This window comes from Parasteatoda tepidariorum, chromosome 5 (assembly GCF_043381705.1).
Source record: "Parasteatoda tepidariorum isolate YZ-2023 chromosome 5, CAS_Ptep_4.0, whole genome shotgun sequence".
Lineage (NCBI taxonomy): Eukaryota > Metazoa > Arthropoda > Arachnida > Araneae > Theridiidae > Parasteatoda > Parasteatoda tepidariorum.
The window spans coordinates 13,340,803-13,357,155 of NC_092208.1; the positions used below are offsets into that span (position 1 = coordinate 13,340,803).

At 28.7% G+C, this 16,353-nt stretch overlaps 1 protein-coding gene across 2 annotated transcripts; it reads right to left on the reverse strand.

Moving 5' to 3' along the window:
• Positions 1 to 1,305: 1,305 nt before the first annotated feature.
• LOC107454053 (protein Loquacious) lies at positions 1,306 to 16,050 on the reverse strand. 2 transcript variants are annotated; one of them, XM_016071107.3, is made up of 6 exons: positions 15,663 to 16,050; positions 11,279 to 11,593; positions 8,642 to 8,823; positions 4,259 to 4,374; positions 1,865 to 1,888; positions 1,306 to 1,701 (listed from the first exon to the last, which is right to left on the reverse strand). In XM_016071107.3, exons 2-6 carry the CDS (start codon positions 11,578 to 11,580, stop codon positions 1,564 to 1,566), a joined length of 762 nt encoding a protein of 253 aa, XP_015926593.2. In that variant the 5' UTR covers positions 11,581 to 11,593; positions 15,663 to 16,050; the 3' UTR covers positions 1,306 to 1,563. The 2 variants fall into 2 exon arrangements, with proteins under 2 accessions (XP_015926593.2, XP_042899985.1); XM_043044051.2 differs by lacking the exon at positions 15,663 to 16,050 and adding an exon at positions 15,338 to 15,359 and having other exon boundaries at positions 1,438 to 1,701.
• Positions 16,051 to 16,353: the final 303 nt, after the last annotated feature.

Sequence of the window (16,353 nt, forward strand, 5' to 3'; positions counted from 1 at the left end):
TTTATCCTGAGAAGGAACAGGATTGTTTTTGTCACAGGGAATCAGCTTTTATCATGACATTTAGGAGCGTACAATCTATTGCTTGGGGATTAAATGCTGCTTCCTGCCTGCTTTGTAAAATTATTAAATTAGAAGAAAAAACATAACTATTACAAGAAATTTAATTAATTTTTAATTTAATTTCCATAAAAATAGAAATAAAACATTGAAGTTATAACACTGAATCTAAAAATGTAGTAGTTAATTTAAAGTTAAGCTAATTCACAGTAATTCCGGCACAAATAGCTAATTCAAAGTTAAAACTTTCAAAATAGAATTTCCTTTAATTAAAATATTGTTCAAAGCAAAAGTTCATTAAAAATAAAAATTATTAATTGATAATTTAAAACAGGCTGCGTAGCTAGATTTTTCAACAAAAAATAAGCAACTTTCAAGAACTTTTTAAGCACTCAAAAAAATATTTTTAAACACTTTTCAAGGAAAAAAAAGTCATAATTAGGATCTGTGCAGTAATAAATTTTATTCTATATCGTTTAAAGTTCTTAATTTATAAATATAAAATCAATAAAATTCAAAAACTTTACATGATCATGATAAAATAACTAGTTTCTGATAAATATTGCAGAGAAAATTGGGAAAATCATGGATTCTTTTTGTAATTTAGAACATTAATCGACATGGCAAAGAAAAAAATCTCTTTATAAAAGATAAAAAATTAAGCACTTTTTTAAAAAAAAAGCATTTAAAAAAAGTAAACAAAAATAAGCACCTATAAGCACTAAATAAAAACGCTACGCACCTTGTAAAATATAAGCAAGAAAATATTAAAAATTAAAATTAATTTCTTAGCAAAGACAGATAAAAACTTGCTATAAATCAATTTTATTGAAGAAGGCAAAGCACACAAAACTTCAAGTGTCTTTTCAATTCAAAAATATTAAACATACAATTTGTTTTTTTAATTATGATTAATTGATATTGTTCTTAATAATTAAGTTACAATAAATAATTAAGTTTTTTTAAGTTGATACAAAACCTTTATGAGCTGCAGCCCTTAAAAAAATAAAATTTTTTTTGCAGCCATTCTTCAAAAAACAATGTGCACCCTTAATGTTATATAATGGGGAAACTATGCTCGGCATAGAAATTTTTAATTTTCTGACTGATCTTATTCACAGAATTTTTTTTTATATGTTCATACATAGGAAAATTTCTTTTGAACTTACCAACTAGCCAGATGTTAAAAAAAATTTGAGTAAATAAAGGGTTAAGGACATACACGTGATATTTAAAAATTTTTAACACTTATCATGATTCACAATTTTTCTAAATGGTCGTCACTTTTGGAACATCAAACATTGACTACAGAGCTATTCTAGTTTTGTAAATTAAATGCTTAAAATATACAATAATAGGTAAATGAATAACATCAGTTTTAAAGTTGTATAAAACTGATTAATATTGCGTCAATAATAATAAAAAAAAAAAAACACACACATACGCAGAGACAAACAATCATAGGATAATAAGCATCACAGATTTATAAGTTTATATTAGTATTTATCATTGTTGATTTTCAACAATCATATCGGTATTCACTAAATTGTTTTCTTCGGAGGTAGATTTAGTGCCAGAATCAGACAGTGTACAAGAGGATGTTTCTTTACACAATTGTGAAACTGTACTATCTTCACACTCATCCTAGAAAAGTAAATAAAACAATTTTAGAATAATAGAATAATAATATTACATAAAATAAAATATTTATGCGTAATCTTCATGCTCATCCTAGAAAAGTAAATAAAATAATTTTTGTATCATAGAATAACAATATTACATAAAATAATAAAATATTTATGCGTACCATTGTAATATTTTCACACTCATCCTAGAAAAGTAAATAAAATAATTTTAGAATCATAGAATAATAATATTACATAAAATAATTAAATATTTATGCGTTATATCTAAAAAAAATATTCAGAGCAAAGAACATTTTCTAAGACAGTATAGCTGCATAAAAAAGGTAATTAATTACGCCTACATGCTTTAGTGTGGTGAATACGCCAAAAATCATATTGAGACACATGTTGTAAATATTTATAATGGAATATCAGTCGGATTTTCCCCTCAAATTTGTATTTTTTCTCACTTACCGTAACATAAAGCTCGAGGTTGAGAAATTTTTCTGGGTAAGTAACATACTCCATAAATAATTTGCTACATTTTTATTATCAGTAAAAGATGTTGCAAGTGTTGCAACTAAACTTGATTTTTTGTTTTTCCTACAATGATATGTAAAATGCTCAGAGAGTTGCATAATGGTCTAAGAGGAGATTTCAATTTGTACAAAAGGCTAAGATGTTCTTGACAACATTGCTTTTGCTAGCTTGCTTTTAAATTTTGTGTTATCATGGTTTATTATCCAAGGAGATTAAATCACAGAAACAAGAATTGCGACGTTTGATTTTTAAATCGCGTGAATACAAATCTCAACACATAGTTTTAAATCGAGTAAATACGAAAATTGATCTCTGATATTAAAATAACTAACCCGGAGAAATGATACGAAAAACTCAGAATTTCGGATTACCCCTGCCAGTTTTTAGATCGTTGCTAATATTAAAATAACTTTAGGGATAACTTCTCAAAGATACATGAGCTGGCTGCTCATGAAGGCCCAGTTTTAACGAGTAACCAAAATTTCACATACACTTTTATAATATATCAAGGTTGCCCCTCGAAACTGAAAAAAAAATTCCCTGTGTTTTCCCTGTACATATTATACACAATATATTAAGAAGAAACAGCAATTACTGTGCTCTTGTGTGAGCTATATTGGGCTATTTATACTAATTTTCATTGAGGGACAAACTTAGAGGAAAAAAGAAACAACTGAACATACTTAAATAATGCTATACTAAATGAAATAGTTTAGTTTAACTGAAATATCATCCTTAAATATTCAATAGATTACGATTTGAGTGGTCACCAATTTTTAAAAGACGGAAATGAGATACAAAGTTCTCTGTATTTTCCCAGTTTGTAAAGAAAAAATTAATATTCCCGGCATTTTCCTGTTATTTTAGTTGGTTTATAAATTCCCTGTATTTTCCAGGTTTATCCCTACTCTCCCCGTGGAGTGGCAACCATGTATATTCTACAATAGTCACCATTTCATGTGATGGCACTTCTTCTGCAGCAATATAAAGACGAAGTACCCTATTTGCGACAGAAAGCCACCTGGAGTGTAAAAGCTTTCTTGGCGATTTGGTGGATAACGTTTTTGTACAATATCTAGAATGTATCGTTTCACATATTTGATAAAAACATTTTAAGTCAGTATTCACCGATATCTTGTAGTAATATTCAAAACTAAACAGAAATAGTGAAACAAAACAACCAATCATGCAAAGTTCAAGGCCCTGACATGGATGGTAGATATAATACGACTCAATAATATTTTTTTTTCACAAACAAAGAGTTTTATTCTGCAGCTCTTTCTATTGCAGATGGTAAACATTTTGAAACACAAAAAAATTTAAGTAATAAATAAAAATGACATAATAAAATTAAATCCAGTCCAGTCTAAGTCTTAAATAACTTATATCTTTTTTTTATTAATGAAGAATTATATAACGCAACTATTTTCTCTACAGGCGATTAAAAAAAATTATGTATAAAAAATTGAAATTTTTCTTTTATGTTTCTACATAATTTCAGAGGCCTGGTAGGAGGCCTAAAGATATTAAAAAAATATTTTTTTACAAACATTTGGTACCAGTACACAACCTTTTATACCATAGGCAAATTTGATTTAAAAAATAAAAGTAAACATTTGTTCCACCATACTATTTCTAATATATGAAATAAACCTGAAGGAAGATTAGAGAATAAAACAATTATACAGCAGTTACAGATTTTAAGAGATATTGGATTTGTTCATTCCTGCAATATTATGTTCAATTTTATTCTTAAACCCACAGGCAGTTTAGCAAATGGACAAAATTGGAAGAATGTTTCTCCCCAATACTTTATTTTCCTACTTAATAACGTTGAAAAATCAGTTTAGCTATGCAGAGAAGACTGCACATTACAGTCAGTGGGTTAATAAAAAAAAATTTATTTGAAAAAATAAATGCACAAGAGTTTTGGTAAATGATAAGCAATCAACAATAATCCCAGCAACTCCAACACATTATTAGTTTGCCCATATCCTCTCACTACTTCACGAATGTTTAATCAATTTAAAACTTACCTTTGGAGTTTTATTATCTTTTGATTCTTCATTTGAAATATCTTCATAAATTTTTAATTGTTCCAACATCAATTCAGCTGCAATTCTTTTACCAAGTCGTTTAGTCTTCGCTTCACCTGGGAAATAATGTATATTAGGTATGAATCAAATACTTAATGGAGATACTTTCTGTGGAATTACTATTTAATTTGCTCATAAATTAAGTAACCAAATTAAATTCAAAATTAATTTACTTACGCTTTTAACAGAAAATCAATCACAGCATATATTAATATATGAAAAACAAGTACCAAAACGAAAAATTGCACAAAAAGCTGTGTATTAATAAAACTTCCATGCAAATTACATGAACACATTGTCACATACTTTATCATAAAAATTAAAATTGCATCAAAGCTTTCTCCTCAAAATTCCTGATAATTTTTTTCTTTTTAGAAAAATAGAATTAAGATAAAAATGCTGAATTGGTCATTGATTTTCAAAAAAATAAATAAATATTTTGTTGTTGAAATTTTAAATTTATTCCTTAAATACATTCATTAAAAAATATGCCATAAAAATAAAATGCTGCCAAATATATCTCTCTTTCAAGAGACATAAAAATATTTATTTTTCCTCTCATAAAATGTAAAGAAAAAATCGACAATTTTGAATTATTACATTTGCTGGTTTTAAAAGAATATAACTCAGCAAAAAAATTTGAGCCTTTTAAAAAATTTTTTTGAAAAAATGTCTTGGTGTAAGTTACGAAGGTTAACATATTGTACTACATCCATAACACCTAGTTTTTAATTTTTAAAGAATTTAACTTGGAGTAATTTTTATTACTTCTGAAGAAATTTTGCAAATACAGTTGAAACTATAGTCAATAAATCTACTCTTCTAAGTTTCTTAATGAGCACAAATAATTCTCTAACCTAATTTAAAATATAAATAAATAAACATAGGAATTTGTTTCCCCATCAAAACAAAAAATTTCAAAACTTGTTTTGGTAATTTCTGCCAAAAATGGCTTCTATAGACTACAGCAGACTGAAAAAATTGATAAAATTGAATTGATAAAATTTTCTCTCTCTATATATATTATACATATATATATGTTGGGGTTTGGGGAGCAAGGGAGGAAAAAAAGACAATAGTTTAATACATGAAACTTAACAAAAAAAAGGAAATAAGTTTAACAGCGAAATGATGAACAGTGAGAGCTGCCTGCATGCAGTGTTGCAGTATCAAGAATGAAATTAGATTGTTCTATAGAAAAGAGTAAGAGTTATTAATTAATTCGGGACTTTTCCCATCCGGACACTGTGGCTCCGTGGATACCAGGGCTTTTCTCTTCTGGTGCCTTTCAATGAGGAAGTAGGTGGTTTAAATGATGACGTATGATGCAATTCGCCCATACTAGTTTAGTGCGCTCAATATCATAATTCTTAAATTAGGAGCTTGCTCCAACCCATTTTCTCTTATTATATGTCTTACTACTATTTTTATGCTTACTTAGCATATGTCCTACAGATCAAGATGAATCAGTTGGTGGTCAAATACTGAGATTTAACGAATATCAAGCATCAAGCAATTCATCCAACTATTACATATATACATATATCTATATATTGGGAGTACAAATTAGTTCAGATCGCTTTTTTGTGGTCAAAAATGCACTTATTTCAGAACAAAATGAATGAACAGATTAATCAAAACATTGTCCATCACCAGCTACCACTGTTCCCCACTGCTCAGGCAATTTTCGAATTCCATCTCGAAAAATTGTCCTGTCTTTTGAGGCGCTCCAAGTTAGGAGCCAATTTTCGATTTCTGCGAAAGAAGTGAACCGGCGATCTGCCAAATCGTGCTGTATCCGTTTGAACAACTAGTAATCAGAATGAGCAATATCCGGTGAATACGGCAGGTGCGGTAAAATATCCCACTCGAGCGTTTCCAAATAATTTTTTACAATTTTGAGACATGAGGCCGACCGTTACCACGCAGAAGAATAACTTTGTCATGTCTTTGCTCATATTCCGGCTGTTTTTCTTGTAAAAAACGGTTCAAACGAATCCATTGTAGCCTATATCAAACAGCCGTAATGGAATCACCAGGTTGTAACAGCTCATAGTATACAACACCATTCACCATTCTTGAAATGTCGAAACCATTCCCTACATGATTTATCAGTTGGAGCATTTTCACCATAAACTTCTACAAGCATTCGATGTGCTTCAGCTGCACTTTTCTTCCAATTAAAGAAGAAACATAAAACCTCCCGCAAATGATGCTTAGTTACCACAAAATTTGACATATTCAACAAAGTAAAAAACAGGGTTTTTGTATGAAACTAAAAGCGATATAAACTGAATATTACTGACAGATGTCTAACCTCTCTGAAAATATCAAAACCAGCTGTCACTATGAAACATCTATAACAGCCAGAGCCATCTTTTGAAACGGACCGAACTAATTTGTACTCCCAATATATATTATTATTTTTTCTTGGGCAAGTTTCAAATTTCAGAAAGACATTTATATTGATCAAGACAGAGCAATTAATAGGTTGCCAGAGTTCTAGTTGGTAAGATTTGCTCGATTCTAAATAGTTAAAGGTTAGATCCCATAATTTAAAAGATGGATTTAATCTTATGAAAGTTATTTAGACAAATATATAAAATTACACAAACTAGACATAAATCAAATAAATATTATGATAATTATTTAAATTACAACTTACCACAGAATTAGTTTTTTAATATTTGAACATTTACAAAAAATCTTCTCGCAAAAAGATGTTTATACAAGTGCAGACATACATGCCAGACATCGCAATACTATGTTAAAATATATTTGCTAAAATTTATTATTACAACCGTTTATGAAATAAAAAATAATTTGGAACTTTACTAGTACATTACTTTAATTCTTATCATGCATAAAAAATAGAAATATATAATTATAAACTGCCATTTACTTATACAAATGAAGGAAGGGTATACTTGTTTATATATGAATAAAACTAAACAATGTCAATAATCCACAAATTGTTCCACAAAAACATACACATAGTTCAGTGCTATATTCCAGAACTTTCATTAATGCCGAAACACAGAAAAGCTGAATCTCTGTTTTTTCTTCTATAATTTTGTGTTATTACAGGGAAGAAGGCTATTGATTACAGAAAACTACAGTATATCTTTTCTTTTGTATTATTCGAGCTTTATAAATGTTGTTCAGTTTTATACAATCAAAGTATGAAATTAATTTAAGCAAATATTAAGAAAAAAAAACTTTAAAATGATAAGTCAAAATGTAAAAGTGCTAAAACCAAAGTTGTCTTATGTAAACAATTTAAATAAAAATTTAATTTAAATAAATAAAATTTATCCTAAAGAACTTAACTTAATAAAGACTAATTCAGATGTTAAAAGTGCCTATTTGTTAGATCTTGATATTAAACTTCATAACAAAAAAAATTTAATTGGATTATACATACTTTAAAATTTTTCAAGAATATTTTGATTGGTTAGGTTTAAATTTATTTGTAATAATAAAACAGATTTTCTTTCAGCTATTAAGGATTTCACAATTACTTTAGAGCAGTGATTCCCAAAGTGGTCTATACCGACCCCTAGGGGTCAACAACAACATGCAAGGGGTCCATGTCAAGTGAAAAAAAATGGGGGTCAACTATAGTGGATCTCATATAAGCAGGTCCTGACTTTAATTTTGGCATTTCATGGATGGAATAATCAACATACATTGACAGTACCTATTTACTTACATTATACAACCTGATAATATAAAGACATATATCTATCTACATAATTTATAAAAGTAGCTAAGAAGTAAAAATTTTATTAAAATTTAAGTTATTAGGTTAAGTTATTAAGTTATTTAGTTAAGTTATTATTATTTTCAGATATGATTGATTCCAAATGTTGATAATTTATTATTAAAGCATTAGGTTCATTCCGCCCACTAAAAGCATTTATTTATTGCTTAGTCATTTTATATAACAGATACTAAATTTTAATTTGTTTAGTTTTAATTTGAATTTAATTAACAAATGTACAAAATTAACACGTGTTTTTTCTTAAGTTATTCATACTACACTTCCCTACAGTTAGAAATTTAAATCTTTTACAGTGAGTAGCATTATACCAGCAGTCAAAAATATATTTGAAGTTGATGAATTTACAAAAAATCAATATCAGGTATCTATCCAAAACCAAAAAACATGGCAAGGGGTCTACGAGACAAAAAAGTTCAGGAACCACTGCTTTAGAGAATAATTATTTTCCTTTTAATTATTGTAATTACAATTGTTTAATTCAATGTATATTAAAGAAGTTCAACTAAAATTAAACTTCATTCTAAAATTAATAAAAATACCTTCAGTAGTAAACTGTTCAACCATGCATTGTACAAGGAATATCTTGTCATGAGGTGGCCCAGACTCATTAATCGTTTCATAATATGGTGGCATTTTATTATGTTTTGTGCAATATTCCTGCAACATTCCAATAGAATTCTTGGTATCTCCACCAACAGGAGCTGCCTCTGATACAGGTTCCCTGAAAGTAACCAACCACGGTTAATTACAAAGTTAATTACAGTTAAATAAAACAAAAAAACAGAAACAGTATACACAGTTGGTCTGAATGAAATTCAGTTTTGAGTCAATGTTTATGAAGATTTGAAGGTTATTCAAATGAAACCTGGTCAGTGTGTCTAACTTTGCATTAGACCAGTGTTTCCCAAACTTATGACTTTTGTGTACCCTTTCTAAATTTTTCATAACGCTGTGTACCACTAATAAAAAAAATGAATGTATATTTTGCTATAAAAAAATTGCACAAAAGTTAAAAATCACACTTGGCTGTTGACACCACTAATTATTAACTGTTAACTCTGCAAAAAGTAGCCAATAGAAAAATAGGTAATCGTAAATTTTTATGGCTAGCTTTGTTTATAAATAATAGTTTTTGAAATTTCCGTTTGTTGCAATATATTTCACTTAAGAACGCGTACCCCAGTTAAGCTGTTCCTGTACCCCTGCGGGTACGCATACCACACTTTGGGAAACACTGCATGAGACGTAATGGAGCACCACATAACTGTGTGTATGGCGGCACCATCTATTGGTAGAGAGACTGAGGCATGCACAACGTTTGACGTTGCATAGCGACAGGGTGATTGTACGCTGAAGAGAAGGTGGTCACACAAGTTATCGTCCACTACAGAACATGCAGGCGAGTAAGCAGGAATTGTGAGCAAACATTTGTGAGTAAACTCAATCCTTACTGTTACTTTACACTAGTGACCGGGTCTTATTTGAATGCCCCTCATATATTAAAATATCTATGAGAATACATTAATTTTCTTTCTATGGGGATACATTAAGTTTCAGAATAGCTTGTTGGAAGAGGGAAAGATGAGATATCTTTACTCTTTTTTTAAAAAATTCTTGTTTCTAGAACTGTTTAATGAGTAGAAAAAAATTATCATAATTTAGTTTAAAACAACAAAATTGCACAACTTTTGGATAACGGATAAATGAAAATAGTTAGCACTAGCGAAAAAAAAACCAACTATGCTTTTTATGAAAACAATGCTGACTCTTTAGCAATAAGATAATAATTCAGATGATGAAAGAGAAAAATAAAGAAATTTAGTTAGATTCAGATGAAAAAAAAGTTTCTTTTTTCACTGAAAAGGTGCTTTAATACCTTAAAATGATAAATCTAAAATTATAAAAACAGGAACAAAAATATTTAAGTTCCTGAATATTGCTCAGCTCCTGAATATTTTTGAGAAGCAATTCTTAGATCATACTACACATCAAATAATCTTTAAAAAAAAAGCAATTTTTCAAACTACATTTTTTAAATTAGCTAAACTCATAAGTCTAACAAACCTTACACAAATTGACTCTAAATTTAAAATACATATTTCAAATCACAGGAAAAATAGGTATACAAGATAATTATTATCATTTGGTAATTTTCTTATTATAAACAATTTTTAGGCAATTTTATTAGCAGACTTTAAAATTAAACAGAAAATAGAAAGCATTTTTGAAAAAATTAGTAAAATTAAAAACTCTTACATACTTCAGTAGTTGTTTTTAAACAGTGTCATTTTTTTTCAATGTAAAATTTTTTTTTTAAATGTCGCTAGATCGTTCTTTCAAAAAAGAAAAGCCTTATATATAGATAAAAAAAGTTATACACCTGTAATTTTGCTCTGTATTGTTTCGGTTTAAACAATGTTTTACAGTTTACTACAGTAGAATCCATTTATATTGAGCCTGCATTTAATGAGATGTTGGATTTAACAAACAAATGAAATTTAATTACAGCAAAAAAATATGTCTTATGCGGTACAGGGAGAGGGTCATATCTTGAACCATGAATACTTCAGCAAGCCTATAAATTTAAATAATTGTGAATTAGGCAATTTCCTAGTTATAGATATCCTTCTTAAGCCAATGGATACTACAAAGTTGCGGGCTGAATATAAAAAATTGTATATGACTCATTGTAAATCGACATAGTTTTTTGAAGTTATTTTTTCCACATAGCTAGCAACCTGATATTTTCAAAAGAATAGTATGAGCCCAAAATTGCACATTTATGAGTTCAAGGATTATTTCATGATGTGAAAAAATAGTTTGACAAAAAATAAAGTTGCATTTCAATCACCTTGTGGCAACCCTGTTGCTTTGAGATAATTCAATTGTAAATTCACAGTCTTATTATTCACTTCTAAACAGTTAAAGTTTTGGATTTACATGTGAGTTTTATAATCTAGATTTTTAAATACAATATTATTAAACACACATGCTTTTGCCTATTAACATTTCAGTTTAAAATTGATTTAACTAGTTTTTTCTTTGTTATGATTTAAAAAAGAAAAATCATTCAATCTTTGGAAGTGTCTGTTTTTAAGAACTCTAGGTTTTAGAAGTTATACTATTTATGAATCTTAAATGAAAAACATCAATAACATATAACAAGTCATATATACATGATAATTTCATCGAGATTTTCAGCAGTAACAGAAGTGCTCTCAAACAAGAAGCCCTTTTCAGCAATATCTGGACGAGAGAGAAGTTGTTCTAAAGCAAGTTTTGCAGCAGAATGCTTAGCCTTTCTCTTGCTCTGACCAGAAGCTTGGGCAGTAACATCATGAACTTTGACTTCGTATGTAAAGGTGGGGTCATGACTTGCTCCTTCAACTGAAGTCAATTCATATTCAGCAGTCCAACCATGTTGAATGCTCATAGAAAAGAGAAGACTAACAGGAGTCCTTTGAGCAGCAGCAGTCATTTTATACTACAATCTGAAAAAGAAAATTTTTTTCAAATATAAAATTCAGACTTCATTTTAGATTAAAACACAAAATACATAACTGCCAACATGAAGTGTAAAAACCTAGTAGATTCTATGACACATTAGAAATTAAACGAGGAAAAGCACGCTATCTTTATACTGTCTAATTTGTAGGAAATTTTATGGATTTTTTAAAAATGTATAAAATGAAATATATGAAGTATGATACTTCATTTCAGATTAAAACACAAAATACATAACTACCAACATGAAGTGTAAAAACCTAGTAGATTCTATGACACAATAGAAATTAAACGAGGAAAAGCACACTATCTTTATACTGTCTAATTTTTAGGAAATTTTATGGATTTTTTAAAAATGTATAAAATGAAATATATATACAGTACTAAACAAAACACCAATTAAAAAAATGCTTATTCTTTATAAATTATTAATACCAAAACAAAATTGTTCAAAAATATTGTAGATCGTTTTTATATTTTATTGAAAAATTCTTTTGATTAAAATAGGTGCAGTGCATTACATAATAAAATTGGACAAAATAATTTTAAAATAAAACGCACTTAAAACGTACTTAACGCACGCAAACGTACTTATTCAAAAAGTCCAAGATTACATTTGATCAATTCAAGACTACATTTTGTTTGTATTAATAAAGTAACCTACTTAAAATAAGACATAATCAACAGTCAATATCATATAGAATATAAACAGTTTTGGTCCATTTACAAAATAAAGCAGAAATTAATATTTTGGATTTTTACCAAAAACGTACACTACTCAAAATTGCTATTTGTGTAGTTAGAATCAATATATTTGTTATATCATGACCAATATAAAAACTAATATTAGAATAAATGTTGTGGTGTAATCTGATAGGAACAATGATCAATGACCAAAACAGCATAAAGACAGAAGTAGACAACCGAATTAAATTGGCAAACAAGTGATTCTTTGGACTAAGAAAGCAATTAAGATCAAGCCTAATCAGTCGAAAAACCAAAATTACAATTTATAAGACTCTTATTCTACCTGTATTGCTCTATGCAAGTGAAACATGGACACTAAACGCAGACACTCAGCGTACTCTTGGTGTTTTTGAAAGGAAAATCCTTAGAAATATTCTTGGCCCAGTACAGGAAAGAGGCTGTTGGCGAATCAGATACAACTTTGAATTATATAGATTCTACGGACAGCCACAGATAGTGCAGGTCATCTGAAGCATTAGATTAAGATGGCTTGGCCATATCTGGAGAGGTCCAGAAACAACACAGTACGAATCGCTACCTTTAAAAATCCTTCGGGATCTCGGGCCAGAGGAAGACCTCCAACTAGATGGCTGGATGACACTACTAAAGATCTCAAAGTAATAAAGATAAACAATAGGAAAAAAGTCGCCATGGATAGGAGGCGTTGGAGGCTAGGCGTGGTTGAGGCAGCCAAGGCCTGTAAGGGGCTGTCGTTCTGAAGAATAAGAAGTAATCTGATAGACCATAAACAGCACAAATCCTCCTTAAGCTAAATTATTTGTTTGATCAATTCTTTACAGTAGATTTAAAAAAAAGTTTTAAGAGAAACTTTTATAAAACATTTCTACAGTGCTAATATTTAATAATTGCTTCCCCAGGTCCAAAACAATAACCAAACATTGGAGTAAGAATGTTATTTAATAACAGTGCTATCCCTAAGTGGTTTTAGAAAGGCAACCCACACTGCTTGCTTCTTAATCCTTATGCATGTGCCCTCTTTGATCCTTTTCTAAAAACACTGCCTGCCTTTTTATTCATATTCCATTTGGAAAAGAATTATTTCACAGTTTAAATAAAAAATACACACTGGAAAAATTATCTGTGTTTATAGGTTGAATTCTGATTACTATTACAGATATTTACTAAGATTATTCTCAACTGGTTAAATTTTTTCAGGACTTGGTATGATAATAAAATTTTTAAGTGATTTTAAAGATTAAAATTATTTTTTTAAAAAATACCTTTTTTTTTTAAAAAAAAAAAGCTCTTTAAATTTTTNAAAAAAAAAAAGCTCTTTTAATTTTTTCATAATTTTCAGTTTAAATTAAGAAAAAAGCTTTCAAGATGTTTATCAATTAATCATTTTTTTAATGTACTTTTTGTGAAAAATCATTTATGCACAGAGATTGTAATTTAGCATGTCTTTAACTATTTTTATTAACTAAACATTTTCTCTTATTTCTATGCTGAGTGAGAATTATTCTTTGAAATATACACACAAAATAGTATAAGAGGGTTATTTAAAAATTTATGAGGATCAAATTCGATTATTATACATTATTACAGGTTTTAATAAATTTTTACGGTGCTAAATCATGGTGATTGTCTTTTCAAAACTTAAAGTGCCTTTTTCTGATAGGAAGCACCCTGTCCTTATCTATTTCATAGGAGAACACTGTTAATAACATATTCATTATTCCCACAATGTAATGTACAATAAATGTCAAATGATTTCTAAAAGTTTGTAAGTGTAAAAAATTTGGACAATTAAGAATATTTGACAGGAAATAGAAATCAAAACTGAATCGATCATTTCAGGTTAGCAAAATGATTTCATTGGCAATATGATTGTGACAGCATATTAAACTGTCAATGAAGTAATCAGTAATTGTATAGGTGAAATTAGCTGTCTGTGATATGGTCGTATGGACAAAATCATCCTGTCAGAGAAATGAGAATGAATCAGTAATATGATCTGGTGAAGTGATTCTCAGTGATATGAACTCCATATAAATTAAAAATCACAAGTAAACTATTGCTAAACAATTATAGTGGCCTTTTTTTAGTTTCATCCATTATGTGTATGAAATATATCCACATTTTAAAAGGGGAATTCCCCTTTCCAGAATTTTATCTGTGATAGAATTCGATGAACAAATACCACTAGTAGAAGTCTATTAGTGGTATTTGTGTTTTTTCTGTTTGTAAATAAAAATGCTGTTTTTTATTTATTCAGTTATTTTTTTTTTAATATCATTTTGCTCATTATATTTTTTCTCATTTTAGTTTATGGACCGGGAGACTTTCATTAGCTTCACCTTTTTTTGGAGCACATATTTAAAGCAAACCAACTGTTTAATGTGTACAATCCAACGATGTTGGCAGGTTCATATCAATTCCGCAGTTCACCATCGAGGGGTATGTAGTTATTGACTATGTCAACCTTCATCAATTAAAAGGTACCTCTAGATAAAGTTGACAAATCTTATATGAATTGGTATTTAATACAGTGGCAGTTACACCACAACTGAAGCAATTCATAAACTATATCAATATATTAACTCCAATAGAAAAACTAGTATTTTAACTACAAACCTTTTATGCTTAGCACCTAAAAAATAAAATAATATAAACATAAAAAAGTAATTGAAATTCAAGTGAAAAAGAATTAGAGAAAAATTTGAACAATTGCAGAAATTTTTAAAAAGTTTGGAGGAGAAGATATGAAACATTCATCATCAAAGATTAATTTATTCGATGATTTGTTAAAAAAGTTTCACCGCTTACTTTAAAACAAGTAATTTTTCACCAGGGAAATTTTTTTTTTTTTTCTAACTTTAGGTAGTATTCCAACTAATATTCAGATACTTGTAAAATTTTATTTATCAGTTATTTCATACAGATACATTTTAAGTTTGTAGAATAAGAAGTCTATCAAAGTAAAAAAAAAAGAAACGACACCAAGAAGCAAATCTTTACTTTACCACTCGATTTATCCCAACAAAGTTCAGGTAAAATTAATTAATCAGTAGGTATACATACTAAAAGAAATATTACAACAAAACCTCGCGATTCTTATGGCGTAGGCACCGATAAGTATTCTTTTCATGTTAAAAAAACTTTCATGTTATAAATCTTTTCATGTTTAGATGCAAATCTTATCATGTTTATAAAAATGCTATGTTTGTCCCACCGCGCATGTGCATAAATAACATGATATTGGCATTATATATACAATCTGATTATCATATATTGAAGTATTCTCTTTCATTTTGAGTAGAAAAATATTTTAAGTCTCTAGAAACTTACCCGGGTTATAATATCTTCGAAAGTAAAGATAAATAGTTTTTCCAGATGATCTTAATCCCTCTAGTTTAAAATAAACTAAATCTGATGAGTATAGTACAATGAACGTAAATATTAACAAGAGAAAATGTTTATTTAGAAGAAAAGAAAATAAGTTTCTATAATAAGTCCAAATTTCATTAAAATTTTACAAACTGCAACTTAGCAATCGTCTAGTTGCGTAAATCAATGTAAACAATTTCTGTTTAAAACACATGGTTTCGCTTTGGGTACATAAACTAAACTTTTACGACTTAGTCCAGTGAATAAACGGTTTCAGTTTGATTTCATTTACATTTCAAGATTACATAAGAACGTCAATGGAACGGACGGTATAAACTCAAACAGTAGCAATTTTATACAATAACGCTTAGGGCTTTTTGTTTTTGTTAATCTAAAGTATGTAAAAGCTTAACTTAAAAACCAAAAATGTCTATGCAAGCTTCTAAGACTTCTACCTGATCTGGTTTACCTACTTAAAGGCAATTCTCACTGCATGTGATTTTGGAGATGCGAGTGACACTTTTTTTTTTGTTGTAATTTTTGGATGGTTGGACTCACGAGCTCCTGACCTGCTTTACTTCTGGTTAAAAAGTATACAGCTGCTTACTACAGCTCATTCTGCAAAACGATGCTTTTAAACAGATAATTTTGT

Excerpts from the sequence above, each read along its gene's own strand:
- LOC107454053 (XM_016071107.3), bottom strand. The coding sequence starts at position 11,580 with ATGACTGCTGCTGCTCAAAGGACTCCTGTTAGTCTTCTCTTTTCTATG. Across the intron at positions 8,824-11,278 it reads AATCTCGATGAAATTATCAT|GGAACCTGTATCAGAGGCAG; the intron begins GTATATATGACT and ends GGTTACTTTCAG. Across the intron at positions 4,375-8,641 it reads TGAACAGTTTACTACTGAAG|GTGAAGCGAAGACTAAACGA; the intron begins GTATTTTTATTA and ends ATTATTTCCCAG.